The sequence below is a fragment of the Micromys minutus genome (assembly GCF_963924665.1).
Source record: "Micromys minutus genome assembly, chromosome: 13".
Lineage (NCBI taxonomy): Eukaryota > Metazoa > Chordata > Mammalia > Rodentia > Muridae > Micromys > Micromys minutus.
The window spans coordinates 39,097,290-39,115,172 of record NC_137982.1 but is presented as its reverse complement, the minus strand read 5'-3'; the positions used below and the strand labels follow the sequence as shown (position 1 = coordinate 39,115,172).

Here is a 17,883-nt window from a genome sequence, read left to right as displayed (position 1 = left end):
ATCCAAGTTACCAGACCAAGGCCCTAAAAAGACTTCCATTGTCTACCTCTGTGACAAAATCGAGAACTCTTGGGAGTAACAGCTCGATTTTTGAGGCAATCTGTAATGGCTGAATCTTTTATTTTGTCTCTTGAACCATACAGCGGTTTTGATAAAAGCCAAATCCATGAGCACTGATTGAAAAAATGAATGAAATGTGAGCGCACTTCAGTGGAAGTAGGCCAGTTGCTAACATACCTGTCTCTCTCTCGGAGGGTCAAATTCTATTATCTAATTGGACAAAATATCGAGAGCACTATTCTTCACACGCTCTTCCTCTAGAGAGGACTTTCTCTATAAGGTCACATGACCTGGGGGGAACTGTCCTCATGGCCTGTTGGGTTGCTAATTCTGTCATCCCTCTGAGTGAGTGGTAGTTGGAGTTGACTTTCTAATCGGGGACCATGTTTGAGAGCATGGTTTTTGGATCAGCAAGCACTTCCACAGCATTGCGCCAGGCTTCTGCTGTAGCCAGGCATGTCTTCTATGGCTGAGATCGGCCTGGAGAATGTTGCATCTTAAATCCTGCTTCCGGCGTGCATTCACAGAGCATAAGCCAACATCCTTCTGTAGACTCGGCTTTCTCTACAAGGGATGGAAGACTCTAACCTTTAAGGGCCGTGTGATATCGGGCAGGTTAAGGAGGCAATAGTACAAGGAAGGGAAACTGGACTTGTACTATGCTGCTGTATCTGGACGCCTTCTGCTGTTATGACTATTTCCCATCTACGTTTATCTGCTCTAACTACCTCGGGATAAGCATTGACTTTGGCTACGTAGTGTATTTATGTAATTTAATATGGTAAATTTCACTTCTGGTTTCTTTGCTCTTTTGATATCATTGTAGTATCACAACTCTGGCAATATAAATGAAAGTAAGTTTTTTTTTCTCCTTTGTATTTATCATCAGCCACTGTTTTTAAATAAGTCATATGCTTTTCAATTGATCTGGTCATCGTTTTGGCATAGTGATAAAAATTTCACCCTCTGCTAGAGTGAATTTCATAGCGCTCTGTATGTAGTTATTTATATTATGACAACATATAGAATGTTCTTATGTCAATATTTGGAATGTAAGTGCTTATTTTTCTAGAAAGTAAAAGAGTGATTTTAAAATGCAGATATGAATCTCTTCCTGTACCCAATGACTCGAGAATACCAGGTAGTATATTGGGCAGTTTATGCCACTTAATCTGAACTCAACTCGTGGTTTCATTTACTAATGTAAGTAAAATTGAAATAGGATTTTATGACATCCAAATGTGTTGCCTATAGTCATACATTTATCATCTTAAGGCAACACAATAGCATAATTACATTCAGTGGCCCACTCTGGGCAAGCTAGTCATGCAGGTTAGTAGCTGGTATTGATTGTACTCTTAAGCAGTATGTTAAATAAGTATTTGTATTTATTTAAGACACAAGTATAGCATTTATAAGATAAATGTGACTGAAAATTAAACATAATACCATTGGTAATTGGAAGAGAAGAGTAAGTATATTTTCTAAAAGTATTCATGTGTGAAAGCATGTATGCATGTATTTTTTAAGTAATGCTAATAATATTACCTCCTAAAACTTCTTTATTGAATGTCTGGTATAATAGAAAATCATTTAGAAGTGTATGTTTCTAATATTAAAGCACCTATCATTCATTAAAAATATTTTCTAATTTTGCTAGACATTATTCAAATCAATGCATTCGCATAATTCATCAAAAAGTAGAGATGAAGAGATCTAAACATTGTAATTCTCTGTAAGAGTAACATAAAAATACATTCATCTATTCACTCTTCATGGAAACAATATAAAGATTTAATGTCTATTCTATATCTTGTTTTATAGTTGACATTTTAATACATAATATTTATGTGTACTGTGAACTTGGTATGTATGTGTAAGTATATGTTTGTGTACATATACATGTATATGTATTCACTCTCCTATACATAAATATGCATGCACATGTATAAATGAGCGTATTTGGTCAAAGGCAACAAGTGTAGCAAGCTAAATGAACTGTGAACTTTGACTGAGGCAACCATGTAAGACAGATTTCACAGAAAAGGTAGACCATGATGACGCCCAGAAGATGTTATTGAGTATAGTGGGCCAAGAGGTAGACCATGATGACACCCAGAAGATGTTATTGAGTATAGTGGGCCAAGAGGTAGACCATGATGATGTCCAGAAGATGTTATTGAGTATAGTGGGCCAAGAGGAAGAAGATGAATATCAACCTTTTTTATGACTCATCTCTGAATGCTTGGATTTCTTATCAGTGCTATTTATGCAGTGGTAAAATTGTGCTCACCCATCTGAAGTCATGGCATTTACCATCCCCCCAGCCACTGGTGTAGCTGAGTGCTAGCTAGTGCTAATCTCCCAGTATACCCTGAGTCACAACAGAAACTGCTGCAACTCTACTCAGCCACAGCTTTCCTGAGCTTTTTTTTTTAAAAAAATAAAAATATCCTGTCTGAAAAAAAAAATACCAAAAATCTTGGGAGGAGGAAATCTGTCTCACCTTTCCCACATTTCTCAAAGTAAAGGTTAAAATTCATATTGTTTGACAATTGTAAAACCCATCAGCACAAAATGATCAAATAGTCCCCGCTTTTGGCATACTACTCACTAGGAGGGATGATATAGTAAACATACATTATTACACATAATTAGATATTTTATTATATATTTAGTTTGGCATGGTTAACTCAAATAACAACACAGGAAGCAAGCACTATCCTAAAATTACTCTTCAATTTCAGTTCAACATTTCAAAACTATTAAAACCAAATTGGCATTGAGATTTAAGATGAGTCGGGAATTATGAGCCAGTTATTTCTCCCAAAAGAATGTCTGCTTAGGAAACCATTTAGGTCTTTTTAAAATGGCATGTAAAGTCTTTCGAAAGACTAGAACAGTGTGACCCAAACCCTTGGCTGCTGAAATTAATGGAGCTTTAGAAGCCATTGGTCTGTCCACAAGCTGCTCTTCCATCCTAAAAGCTTTATATCTCCTAAGCCTGGTTGTCATACCTTTGACTCAGTTTCCATAAAACACTGCACATCCATGATGTCTTCCCTCATGATCCCAGAAAATTTATTAGATATTTATTCTGGCAACATTAAGATGGCTATTCTCGCCATATACTGTGTCACAATGATTTATTTAGAGGTAAGATCTGCAGCCCGATCATTGCATTCAGAATGAGCTCCTAATAAAGATTCCAGACAATGTCATTTGTGGAGAAATTTCCATTTCATTTAGAATCCTTTGCAAGTGTTGAATTCATTTATGATGTTCAAAAAAGAATGAGAGGGGCTGATCCATCATTTTCTGCTAGTAAAGTCAGGGGAAAATTATGTAAGCTAGAGAAAAATATAGCTCAAAGCTGAGCCATAGTGGGTATGATTGATGTTAACCTGAAGCCCTGCCTTGCTAAAATTACAGAAACACGGACAGTACTTAGAAGCAACTAGAGGTATTCTTTGCCCTCTGAAAAATTCCATCTGAAGAGGTGGAAGTTGTGATCTGATTTGATGCATTTAATTAAAATAATAAGTAGTTAGATGAGAGCATCCTGAACTTTATGAGACCCTTTTTGATGCGGCATAGGGGTTGGCACATGGTATTCATGTGCAAATGAAGATTCTAAAGCACGTTTGTCTGTCTTTCCAAGTGTCCACATTAACCACTGTTCTTTCTGTCTGAAGAGTAGACTTTGCCCATTTTACTAGTGCATCATCATCAGTAGAATTAAAGGTGTCACTTTTAGTGCCATTTCCCCCACATATGACAGTGTTTCCCGATCACTCGAGAAAAGAAACAGAGACTCATATATTTGACGTGGGTTTTGTTTCCAGAAATTAAATGCAACCAGTTCTTCTGAAGGAAGCACAGTGGATGTTGCTCCACCTCGAGAAGGTGAACAAGCCGAAATTGAACCTGAGGAGGACCTTAAGCCAGAAGCTTGTTTTACTGAAGGTAAAGAAGCTCTAACTTCCTGAAATCCTTCATCCCTACAGAATCTGAGTAAGCCTCATTCAAAAGAGACATGTAAAAAAAAAATGGCGAAGGCATGTTTATTTTGTTTTCCCTGTTTCATCCGCCTTGTATGTCTTAAGTCGCCTCAGATCTTAAGATTTCCAGATTAGACTATAGCCAAGCCTGTGTCTGGACGAATGAGAAAGTGTGCTAAGCACATGCATTTGTTGTTGTTGTTGTTGTTGTTTACTGTTTTGATCTTGTTGTCGTTATCCTCCAGAATAGAATAACATCTGAGATGCCCAGCATTCTGGGTGGTCACATCATTGGCATGGTAGTTCCTTCAAAATGCACAGGGAGTAGGTTATCTGGACTTGTCCATGCTACAATAATTATAACCATTCCTCCTGGGTCCAAACTTCTCTAAAATGTGCTCTGACCAGAGCTGTTTGGAAATGGCACTGTGCTATAGAGTGTTGGCATGCTGGCATGCGATTCTCCTGGTGACCAACTCATCTTGCCCAGAAATCGATACAGATTTATTGATTCATTGCGATATATTCGATGTGACAACTAGTAGCTGAGAGAGAGCAGCAGATGAGACAGAGATTGGAAAGCATATGATGTCTAGGAGGCAGAGGAGAAGAGAGCAGAAGAGGCAGGGACTGCAAAATGACTCATAGGTGTGACTAAGAAAAGAAGCAAGGCAGAACATAAATTAGCATGAGGAAACTGACAATGGCTGACACCTAGGGAGACAGTGGGCTTCTCTGTGCTTGAAAAGCAGGGAGTGAGTACCCAAGTCACATGGGAATATGAATAAACAACTTGTATATCTGGCCTTCCTCCCAAACCACTGAGATGAAAAGGGACTTTATTTTCCTCAGTGCCCTCAAGGCAGAGAGATTTAACCTATATTGAAAAAATAAATAAATCTTTTTTTTTTTAACTCAAGCAAATGTACAGGAATTCTATAAATTCTAAGTCTATAAGTTTAAGTCAGACTCATTATATAGGAGAGTATTGAAACAAAACTGGGCTGTAACGCAGCCAGTTACCTATGAAAAGTCCTGGAGTTGGGATGCGAAAGAAGTGAAATCGTTATTTCTTTCACAGTAATGATCAAAGTCTATTTTTCGTAATTCATTATATTAATATTGCCTTTTAGGGTGCATTAAAAAATTCCCCTTCTGCCAAGTAAGTACGGAAGAAGGTAAAGGGAAAATCTGGTGGAATCTTAGGAAGACGTGCTATAGCATCGTGGAGCACAACTGGTTTGAGACCTTCATTGTGTTCATGATCCTGCTCAGCAGTGGTGCCCTGGTGAGTGATCGAATAAAGGCACAAACCGAGTTCCACTGAAGCAGCCAGCCCCTAACGATACTGCGAGTGTCCATTCAGTTTAGAAAATGAAAGAAGAGGTGTGTCTGTGCCGTGAAGAGCTGAGAACCCTCCAACGGTTTTGCAGTAACAAGTCAGAAACATGAAAAGCCAGAAGGAATTCCACATCTGGTCTTGGCCCACCAGGTGTTTCACTCGATGACATACCATTGACAGTCCTCTGCCTGTGCTAGCACCCCATTGAAATGTCACCCAGCCTGCCTTAATAATTGTATTTATGGATTATCTCTGAGTCTTGCATTCTTTAAGTTCAATGAACTTATTCTTTGAAAATAAGAGATGGAAGTACAGCAGATATTGTAGGAAGAAGCCAGTTCTGGCTCTTAGGAACTAGATGTCTTTAGTTCATTGTCCATGAATGGAAGCATGCCTTTTGGCAGTGACTGGGGTAGATACTTTTCGGTGAGAAGCAAAGATAACAGCATATAAAATCAATATAGATGCCAACATTCCTATGCCAATATTCCCCAGCTAGCTTTGGTCTTTAGCTTCTGCCTGATGAAGAAATATCTGAGCGATTTGAGCCAGTACTTCTCGAAGTGTTGCTTGGCTCTCGCTATTAGACTAGAAATATGTGTAAATGTTTTGGGAAGGCATGCCATTGTAGTAAATAAGGTTTTGTTGATTCACAGGCTTTTGAGGATATATACATTGAGCAACGAAAGACTATCAAAACCATGCTGGAGTATGCTGACAAAGTCTTTACCTACATCTTCATCCTGGAGATGCTCCTCAAATGGGTGGCCTATGGGTTTCAAACCTATTTCACCAATGCATGGTGCTGGCTGGACTTCTTGATTGTTGATGTGAGTATCAGAGGTGATCTTTAGGAATTACTCCTTAAAAATGAGTTTCCATAGTTCATATGCTTCTGTGATTGAGAACTTCGCACCAAGGACCTTGCTTCATTCATGCTAATATAAATGTGGAGATTAGAACAAAACAAAATAAACAAACAAACCAGCACCACCAACAAAGCCTGCAGTAAATTTCACAATGGGTCCTAAAGAGGAAGTGCCTCAAATGTCAAAGTGGTAAAAGAAAACACATGGGGGCTGCTCTGTCCCTCAGACAGACCACATTTGAGGTTTTGTTAGACATAAAGTAAAAAAGTCTTTCTGCTGATGGGTTGGATCTAAGCATTTAACTTATTAACAGATCATTTAAAAAATTTCAGGAGATTCGGTCATGACTGAGCCAGGAATTTTGAGATTTTCACTTTATGTCCCAACTAAATTACTTGTTCCTAAATAATAAAAAAATTGACTTGTTCTCTGTATTCCTTCAGTCACATATCTGTACAGACAATAAAATACTTCTGTTTTGCAATATGGTGTTAGGAATTCCCATAGCTAGTGAGATATTAACCATGCAAAGAATAAGACCAAGGTCTGTTTTGACTGACCTGAGGGGAGTGTCAAGAGGAGCATCACAACATGGACTCTGTCTAGCTTTGGGACTATTTTATCATTTTTATCTAAATTATAGAGACACACTAGGGAAATATGGTCAGTTGGTGCCCTGTAGTCTGAGATGTCTCATTGTAAAAGGCCACATGGTCTCTCAAATGAAACAAGGCTCTCCACAGCCTGCCTTCTAGGCAATCGAAATCACTCTATTTTTAGCTGTAACATTTGAATATGAAGCAGTGATTGCTGTATATTGTCCATTCACTTTAGCACTTTTAGCAAGCCTCAGGTCTGTTCAACTACTACTGTCTTTCTCACATACACTCACTCATTGTTCTACAGCAAAAGGTATTCAGCTATCTGAGTTCACCCGAAGTCGGCTAAGTTTCATTTAATGCACCATTAAATGACTTCTGATCTTTACGGCTGGTCTCTCATGAATAATAGAGATTAATCTTAGGTTGTCCTGAAAACGCTCTTCAGAAAGGAAAGTTTAATGTTCTTGAGTGTGAGCTGGAATGGATCTTTAGAGAGGGCCTTCACTGTAATCTAGACACTAGGAAACTAAAGTCAGTTTCCTAAGTAACTACTAATCACAAAGTTGACACTTGGTTCCAAATTCCTTGATTCTCAACTAGATTGTTTTTTTCTTCCTGCTATGTCGCCTGACTAAATATTCCTATTTTATTTTTGTTATGTATGACGACAATTTACTAATGAGGTAACTTCATGGATTATATATAATATGCACATATATATCATATAATATATTTAAACTATCTAATATGGATATTTTGGCATCTTCTATTGAACAATATTTAAAGGAGCAAGCCAATTACACCAAAATTATTTGTCTTTTAGTGAGCTAAAAATTTGCCAACCTGCTACTGATTAGTGAAACCCTTTTACTTCTAGGCAAGTTGTTTTATATTAGATTTTCATCTTCTGACCCCAAACAAGATCTGAAATATATAAATTCATATTAACAGGTGATAACTTAACTTCAAAGAACTGGATAGACTGAGTTAAGTTACCATATACATTGTATTAATATCAATTTTTTAAGTATAAAAAAATCTTTTTATTTTTCCTTTTTATATGTATGGGTACCATAGAGGTACACATGTCTGTGTACCACACATGTGCCAAGTACCAACTCCGGCCAGAAAAAGAAATCAGATCCACTGGAACTAGAGTTAGAGATGGTTATAAACTGTCATGTGGGTCCTGGGCATCAAACCCAGCTCCTCTGGAAGAGCAGTCACTGTTATTAACCCTAAATGAAGCACCTTAAAAGCAAATTGCTGACCCTGTACCAAAATGCCACAGCAATGTTGCAGGAATTGTCGAAATTGCAGCAAGGAATATTTCCTATCTTTGAAAAATTCATTCATATATTTGAGGCATGAAGCTATGTTGTTTTTTTTTTTTTTTTTTAATGTCACCTATTTCAAATCCTATGAAATGTGACCAGAGTGGTCTCTTAAACCTCCTAAAATTAATCCATTTACTCAACAAATCCACTTTAAAAACTTATAAGAGACACAAAATATTGTAGAGAAAGAAGATGGGTGGAGACAGGCAAATCTATAGCATCCCTTCAAGGGATGGGAAGTACAGTAAATAAGCTTCAATCATGAAAACAACTAAATCTAAATGTAGGATCACTGCTGTGTAATACCAAAGAGTCAGAGAATAGGATGTGACTCCAGGTTGGGGGCAGGAAGTCACTGTCAGCTTCCATCCAAGTAGGTGTCCCCAAGGGGTGATCAGAGGGAGGCAGCCCCCATTCAGAGAAAGGAGTCATGTGGCTCTAACTCTTGGCTCTAACATGAGGAAGAGAAGCTGAAGTGTAATAAACAAGGAGAAAAATTGTTCTGCTAGCCTGAGATAAAACACGGGGTAAAGATGGAAACTGAGTCTGAAATGGACCAAAGGCCTCACCAGACACATAATTATATCTGCAGAACATGTTGACTGTTTATGATACAGCATTATGAGAGGAAGACTTGGGGAGTCAAGTCATGCAGAGATGTTTTTTTTTAAGTGATGATATTTGGAGGAAGGAAAGTAAATGATGGAAGAGGGGAGAAGGGTGAGAAAGTTGCTTTAGTTATCCAGTAAAGGAGATTTTTATCTCAGACCAAGATCAGGATTACTAATGGGTGGTGTATATGGAATGAAGAAACAGAATGTATCCAGCATACGAGTTTTCTTCTACCTTGAACACAAGAGTATCAGACAGAACCAGCCACAGTGATACGGACTATCAGAAAAGTTTGGCACAGTGGGTATTGGAGAGAGAGAGGTATATTTATCAGACAGTCAGGAGCAGATGGTAAATTTTATACTAGTTTTACACTCAAGAGAGAATCCAGAATCCCATGAGTGAATTAGGGGTTACCAGGCTAGAGACGCTTTTTGAAGTTACATACATGCTTCAATTTATAGGTAGAGGATTAAAAATTAACAAAGGAGCCCAGAACTACAGTCTGAACTTTAAAAATTAAGAAGTTGGGTAAAAGAAAATGCCAACAAGATAAACAGAGAAAAACCCAGAGTAAACAAAATGTACATAGAGCTTTTCAAAGGAAGCCATTTTTCCACCCTAAGATTTTAGTAGGGCTTAGAAGTGTAAACACAGAAAACAGAAACTTGGGTATAGAAAGCAGAGGTCAATGCTGATGTAGATGTCACATGGAAGTGATGGGATAACGTTCTGAATGAAAGGAATGAATAAGGAATAGAGATGAAGAATTCTACAGCAAACGTGGTGATACAGCTTAGAACTAAGAATGCCATCCTAATCCATGTCTCTTGTCTACCGCAACGTTGTACTAGACAGATCACCTTTTCTATTTGCCTGTTTCTTATCAAAATGATATTATACTCATAACCTGCAATATATGCTATAATATTTCCAGTACTATATAAACTACTTTTTACCAATGCTGGTAGACTAAATGTATGACCTAATTAATATGTACTTGACATTTATTGAAAACAATCAGAATCCGTATGGTCCTTGTGAGTTTTTAATACAAGCATAGCACCACCCATCAGCAAACTCATCCTCATCACTTGTAATTATTGACATCATAAACAAGCGTAATCACTCTCACAGCCAAATCTACACTTCAACTCCAGGCTTGCACTTGATTACGATGATGTATCCATTAACAAAGACATAGGATTTTTTTGTTTGTTTGGTTGGTTGGTTTTTTGGGTTTTTTTTTTTTTTTTTTTTTTTTTTAGCATAAATGGCATGCAGTGTGATTTTGTTGTAATCACCTTAAAAGGTTGAAGAAATAAATATGGAAAGACCACATGGTTCAAAATATGCATTTTTAAGCAAACAAACAGTGTTTAGAATGTTTATGGAAAAATATCTGTGTAAGTCATGACTTGTAAGTACCACACAGTACTTTCCAGTGATGAGTCTACCACACCGGACTTAAGTCTACCACACCAGAGATAAGCTTTTAGGTCATCTTCTCACTACCAAAAACAAAACTGCAATGATCAGGATGTCTGATTTTTTTCTAATCAAGACCAACAAATATGCAATAAAGGCCTAAGAGTAAAGAAGCAAATAAGTTCAAATATCCTGTAGTATAGATTCCCATTGTTATTGGTGGTGAGCAGTGTGTGTGTGTGTGTGTGTGTGTGTGTGTGTGTGTGTGTGTGTGTGTGAAGACTCAGGGAATTTTTTCCAGTTCAGAAAGCAAACTGAGGTTTCCACCAACCAGTTCATGCCACCAGTAATGAAAGGAGTAAAGGACCAAAGGTAAAACAGAACAACGAACGTCGGGAAAATTGACTATAAGACATAGTGCACACCAAAGAAGGGACTCAGTGGTTAAGAGCACTGGCTGCTCTTCCATTCATCCTGATTTTAATTCTCAGCAACCACATTGTGGCTCACAACCATCTGCAACTCGATCTGATGCCCTCTTCCGGTGTGTCTGAAGAGAAAGACAGTGTACTCACATACATAAAAAATGAATAAATAAAAATTTTTTGAGAAGAAGGGATTGTGTATAGGAACTAGAAAATATCATCCTGAATGAAGTAACCCAGACACCAAAAACCACACATAGTATGCACTGACTGATAAATAGATATTAACTCAAAAGTTGGGAACAACCAAGATATAATTCACAGACCGTATGAAGCTCAAGAAGGAAGACCAAAATTGTGGATGCTTTAGTCTTTCTTAGGAGGGGGAACAAAATACTCATGGGAGAAAATACAGGAACAAACAGTAGAGCAGAAACTGAAGGAAAAGCTGTCCAGAGACTACCTCACCTGGGGATCCATCCCATATGCAGCCACTCAAACCCAGTCACTATTGCTGATGCCAAGAAGTGCTTACTGACAAGAGCCTGATATGGACACCTCCTCAGAGGCTCTGCCAGAGTCATACTGATACAGAGGAGGATGCTTGCAGCTAACCATCAGATGAGCATGAGGATCCCAATGGAGGAGCTAGAGAAAGGACTGCAGGAGCTGAATAGGTTTGCAACCTCATAGGAAGAACAACATTATCAACCAATCAAACTCTCCAGAGCTCCCGAGACTAAAACACCACCAATGAGTACATATGGAGAGACCCATGGCTCCAGTTGCATAGGTAGCAGAGGATGGCATTGTCTGGCATCAATGAGAGGAGAGGACTTTGGTCCACTGAAGGCTCCTTTTCTCAGAATAGGGGAATACCATGTTGTACCCAGAGGAAAAAGCATCATACTATACAACATCCTATTTCTCTGCCCTTACATATTTTCTGATAACGTAACCTGAATGAGTGGAGTACATACTTTTGTAAGGCTAATGTCATGAAGAATGTATTATAATGAAGCAAAGAACAGTGACTTTCTGGCTTCTAGATGGTCCCAGGTGGTTGCTGTGTTCTTTTGCTCTAATTCAGCTGTAAAATCCTACTGTTCCATGAATGTTTGGTAAGAACTCAGCTAGCTTTTCAAAAGTTATTATTATTTTTATTTTTTCTTGTTGTCACAGGACAAATCAAGGATCATTAATAATAATAATAATAAATAAAAACAAACTCAAAATAGTGTTCAAGGACTATTGCTCTCTCGGAGTGACAGAATATGACAGGGAACTGTAAATCCTACCACCTTCTCAGACAAAGAAGATAAAGAAGAGGACGAAAGAAAGCCATGTCACTCTGCAAGAAAACACATGACAGAACACATGGGCATGGGGAAGGCTTTACAAAAACAAGATTGCCAGAGAAAGCATGTCCTGACATTGATCAGCATATGGAAAGGGGAAAAGGAAGAAAAGGAAGGAAAAGAGAAGAAAAGAAAAGAGAGGAGACAAGAGGAGAGGAGAGGAAAGGAAAGGAAAGGAAAGGAAAGGAAAGGAAAGGAAAGGAAAGGAAAGGAAAGGAAAGGAAAGGAAAGGAAAGTTATACCTTTTTTAAAAATTGAGACTCTAAGCAGTAGACAGGCCACATGACAGAGAAGCCTGATAAAAGTTTTTCAAGTTTGCTGAGAGGGACAAAGGTTTCTGGGGAGATAAGTTTACTATCTCTTTACAGGGATAGTGACTCTTTTCATCTTCTTGGGGTGGCCTTAGGGGAATCAGTCTTCATGAGAGGTAATCTCCCAGCCAGCTGACTGACAGTCCTAGCTGGATTAACTCTTAAAGGAAGAGCCAGTAGTACGTAATGTTGTAGTCTTTGGAGACTAATGACAGGTCTTCACCCAGGACCAGAGGAATAGTCCACTCCTTTGACTGTGTGCAAATAGCTTTACCTTCAACAAAACCCTGCTGTCCACCATTAATGGCCTCCAAAAATACTGTAGCATTCTCCTCTTCAAGAGGAGACCCTAACCACACCTGGATATATACCTGGATCTCAAGGTTCACAGACTACTTACATAGCTTTCTACATTTGCCATTTTTCTGACCAAAACATAAAGTTTGGGCAGTTTTCCTTTTTTTACTCAAAGTAGCATGGGAAAAGTTCCATAAAAGTAAATAAATAAGTAACTAAATAAAAGCTTCTATTTTCAATTAACTCATTAAACTCCGGGACGGGGAAGAAAGAGACAAAACAAGAATTAAAATTAAATTTTTTAACTTTAAAACTGGAGTTTAAGCCCCATATTTAGGAGATGGATGAATATATCATATATATGTATGTGTGTCATATATATTATATATATGCAATAAACTATAAATCATAATTTTCTATATTTTATAAGTTATAAAATATATAATTAATGTGTACAATAAAATATAAATACATGCAATTGGCTTTCTATGATCCAGCATGTTTTAAAAATGAATTTGTTCATTTTCTCTTCAGTTCCCTTTTCTGCATTCCTCTGTCTTTTTTTTTCTTTTTCTTATTTCTCAAATTTCATCCAAATAGGGAGCAGAAGTAAATATTTACTCAAAAAGATAGGTTAAAATTTGAGTTTAGAAAGAATCTGCATGTGTTATTGTTTGGCCAGTGAGGGAGGACAAGGTAGGAATTTAGGCAGGAAGCTGGAGGCAGGAGCTGATGCAGATGCAGAGGCAGGGGAAGCTACTTTCTGTCTTGCAACCAGCATTATAAAGTTTCTAAGGAAAGCTGTGTGTGGGTTTGTGTTTACCTGCTAACAGTTCTCCTGTCTCCCTATTAACAGTCAGGCCTGGCTGGACTTGGGCCATCATTCGAGGCCACTGTCCCAACACTGCCATATAAGGGGACCTGCTTTAAGTTGTCAAATGTAAAGCACAATTAAAATTGCGACAGTCTTAGAGATACTTGCATGAAAATAATTATCTTAAATTGCTTGATTAAACAAACCTATAACCAACCCGTGGAAATTTCAAATACCCCCTTTATTTTCCAAAATGAATCAAATTCATCACAAATCCCCACAAAGTCAACCAATCTTTGATGATCTGTCCTGAAGCTTTCATAGTACAGAAATAAGGGGCTGGTGAGCTGGCTAAGGTAGAGAGCTGCTAACTGTGATCTGAGGTCCAGCACTCATGCAAAAAGTCAAGTTACCTGCACCCCTAAACCTCATGCTGGAGAGGTGGAGACCAGAGAATCCTGAAACTCACAGGGCAGACAATGCAGCTGAAGCCGGAAGTTTCAACTTCAGGGTGAGACCCTGTCTCAGTAAATGAGAGAGACAGTACCGAAGAAAGCACTAGTGCTCGTCTCTGGTCTAGACACCACGCATGCACACATTGAATATGTATATATATGTATGTATGTGTGTATATGCATATGAGATATTTGCATATATGAAATTAAATATATATATGAAAATATATATACACACATTCATATGTATGGAAAGGAGTGTTTCAGGGCTCGAGTTGTATCTCAGTGCAGGTCTGATATTTTGTCCTCCGACCTCTAAGGCCATTAAAAGTTCAGCTTTACTAACAGCCTCTCAAGCAGTTGCCATTCCGGTTCTGGGTGAATGAATGCCAGCAATGCATCAAACCTTTAAAAACAAGACTTCCTGCGCTCCCATTACCCACTGTGTCTACAAAGGAGAAGAAAAGCTGTTCCTCTTCTTTGAAAGTATTAGCTGATGTCTGTTATGTTCATGAGGGATGAGCAGCCACTTCTGCTTAAAGCCCTCATCTTAAATAAAGGGCGTGGTTGGGAGGATAAGAATTCTTCAGATTGTCAGGTGGCAGTGCCACATCCCAGCACTTGGAAGGCACAGGCAGGTGTATCTCTGAGTTTGAGGCCAGCCTGAGCTATAGAAGGGGGTTCCAGCACAACCAAGGTACACAGGGAAGAAAAGGAGGAGGCAGAGGAAGGGGAAGACAAAGAGAAGGAGAACAATAACAAGAAATAGTCATCTTTAGGTATGATTCCAGACAAATAAAATTAAACATTTGTGAATGTCTCCTGAGATAGGAGCCTGGAACATAGAAACTTATGAGTTCCCTGATAACCACTCCGATTTCCCTGATCCTCTATAGTAACAAGCCCAAGGCATAAATAAAAAAACTTCATAAATTATTGTGTCATTGATGAAATTTAACACTCAAGTAACTAACTCTGTTAGACTTTATGCGTAAGTAATGCTAATCGGTCCCAAAAGGGACAGGGGCTGCATTTGCTTTTAAAGCTCCTATCTCTTCTTCAATGCCCAGTTTGCTTGGATTGATTGATCCATCATGCCTCAGGGTATCACAGGGAGATTTTCCTTAGTCTCCCAACTGCTTTTACACAGAAAATTAAGCTCTTGTGTTCTTCATATAACGAATTAATGTTTCCGAAAAAAAATAAAGAATTTTGATGTGTTATCTTCACAGGAGTCATTTTATGTGTTCTATGACTCTGATTAGAAACACATTTTTAAGGGTATGTAAAAGTTAAAGTATGATTTGAAGTTGGATGATTTGGGTTCCAGTCTTCTCCAACATCACCCCTTCCTATATGAGAATTATGTTCTTTTTTCTTTTCCTTTGTTTTATGTTGTTGTTGCTGCTGCTGCTGCTGCTGCTGTTGTTTGTTTCTTTGATTGCTTTGTTTTTGCTTTTGTTTCTTGAGAGAGGGTATCTCTGTGTAACCCTTGGCTACCCTGAATTGGCTACCCTGAACTCCCCTTTTAGACTAGGCTGGCCTCAAACTCACAGAGATCTGCCATATCTCTGCCTCCTGAGTGCTGGGATTAAAGGCACCCTTCAATCTTTCTTTCTTTTAGTTTTTCAGAAGTGTTTAAGTTTTACATGTGTGGGTGTTCTGCCTGCATTCTGTGTGTATGTCACACAAGTGCCTGGTGCCCTCAGAAGGACAGCAAAGAGCATTGGGACACTGGATCTAAAGTTACAGGTGGTTGTGAGCCATACAACATGGATGCTAGGAATTCAATTAACCTGGTCCTTTGGAAGAACAGCCAGTGCTCTGAACTGCTGAGCCAACTCTCCAGCCCATCTTTCCCCCATTTTCCCTCTCTCCTCCTTCCTTTCTTTTTCCATCCGTTCTTCCTTCCCGTATTTTATTTTTTACTTTTTGATCAGGATATGTGTGTTCTGAGTAATTCTCAGCTTCCTCACCAATGAGTTGGAGACAATAGCAGTTCAGATTTCTTCAGACATGTGCCTGTAGCATCAAAGTATATTGAAAGAAATTCAAACTAAAGTCCTCTGACCCCCAAAAGATATGTTATTTAATGTTGTATATGTTTAACTAAAATTCAACATAATTACAAGTATCTAAAAGATGAATGATCACGATCACTGTGAGGAAGCATTGTATTCTTATTAAAAATCTGCTGAAAATAAAATATTTTCAGATAAATGCCCTCTTACTAGTTCAAAACATTGTAGTTTTGAATTTTATAAGTGATATGCTAAATGATTCAGTCAGAAGACAATGGCTCTACTAATGTATATCTAGTCAGACCATATTTGATATATTAAAAACAGTTACACCCCAGCTAATAAAATGCTTATAAGATACAGAAGGAGAAATTAAACATCTAGTCAGTTGAATAACTCTGCTACCTAGCAAATATTTCTAGGATTTATAACCTCAACATCATAAAATTCAGAAGAGTAGTCTACATTTTATTTGGCAATGTTAAGCAAAGGTCTATGAAAGATCAGGCTTTTGAATTAAGCCATGAGTTACCTGTGGTTAAAAAAATACACATACTGTTAGGAAAAGGATGAAGAGAGTGGGGGATATATGGCCCATGAAGATGCAGCGAGGCCTGGGGGCAAGAGAGATGCCTCTGGGGGGCCTATGTTGGGAATCCCTTTCGCCTGAGGGACCAGCCACAAGATCAAATAGTACAGAATAGAGTTTATTCAAGTTATGGGATACTTAGAAGGACAGTAGAAGCAGAAAGAGAATAGAGAGACAGAGATAGATAAATAGATAGATAGATAGATAGATAGATAGATAGATAGATAGATAGGAATAGAGAAGTAGAGAGGCTGGCCATGAGCACATCGAGGGAGAGGGGGAAAGGGAAGGGGAAGAGGAGGGGTAAGGGGGGAAAGCAAGAGAACATGAGAGGCGAGAGAGAGAGAGAGAGAGAGAGAGAGAGAGAGAGAGAGAGAGAGAGAGAGGGAGGGAGGGAGGAGGGGGCAAGCAGCCCCTTTTATAGTGTCAGGTCACTGGGGCAGAGCATACCTGGCTATTTCCAGGTAACTGAGAAGTGGGGGTATACCTGGCTGTTGCTAGGTAACTGAGGGGTGGGGTTTACAGAATCCCAACACTTACTTTGCAGGGGTCTGTGGGATAGCCCACTGGTAAGAGTTAGTATGATCAACTATCACATCTTCCAGGTAGGTAAAGGACAGCTCCAGTTGAGGCAGGCAGCATCAGATGGTGCAACTGTGCCGGAGATAAAAATGAAGGGTTGTATTCACATGCTATTGATTCTCAAAAAAGAATGGCCAGTGCATGCTGTGCCTCTTTCTAGAAGTTTATTTTGTAGCAGATTAATGGCTTGTTTTCCATCTACAGGTTTCTTTGGTTAGCCTGGTAGCCAATGCTCTTGGTTACTCAGAACTTGGTGCCATCAAATCCCTACGGACACTGAGAGCTCTGAGGCCGCTCCGAGCCTTATCCCGCTTTGAAGGCATGAGGGTAAGAAGATTCAGTGACGCTTTCTAAAACTCAAGTCAGAGTTTCGTGCCGTGCCACGAATGACTCAGAACCATGGTAGTCTCTTCACGAAATTGGATAATTCAGGGCTAAAGTCAAAGAGAGCAGCAAGCCTTCTGGAAACTGCAGTTTATTTAAATACACACTCGGAAATTGAGACAGAGCTACACACACACACACACACACACACACACACACACACACACACACACCTTCCTCATGCTATTACTTTTATTGTTCTGGTACTTTGAAATGAATGTTAACAGCAATCATCCCACCAAGACCTTCAGTAGATAAGTTTGAGGTCCTCAAAGGGTAGCAGGTTAGTTTTAAAGGCACAGTGATTTCAGAATGCTTTGTTTCTTGAATTAATGTAAATCATAGAATCCAGCAGAACCGGTACATCCATCCCTTACATCCAAAGCAAGTTGCTAG

General features: G+C 38.7%; 1 protein-coding gene across 1 annotated transcript in view; it reads left to right on the top strand.

Moving 5' to 3' along the window:
* The window catches only part of LOC308429186 (sodium channel protein type 3 subunit alpha), a gene marked incomplete at both ends in the record, with an annotated part of 75,918 nt that overhangs the window by 45,992 nt on the left and 12,043 nt on the right, over positions 1-17,883 (top strand). The window contains 4 exons of the mRNA XM_080927933.1: positions 3,906-4,026; positions 5,195-5,349; positions 6,060-6,233; positions 17,308-17,430. Coding sequence (XP_080784059.1) covers positions 3,906-4,026; positions 5,195-5,349; positions 6,060-6,233; positions 17,308-17,430 — 573 coding nt within the window. The remainder of the gene's footprint in view (positions 1-3,905; positions 4,027-5,194; positions 5,350-6,059; positions 6,234-17,307; positions 17,431-17,883) is intronic.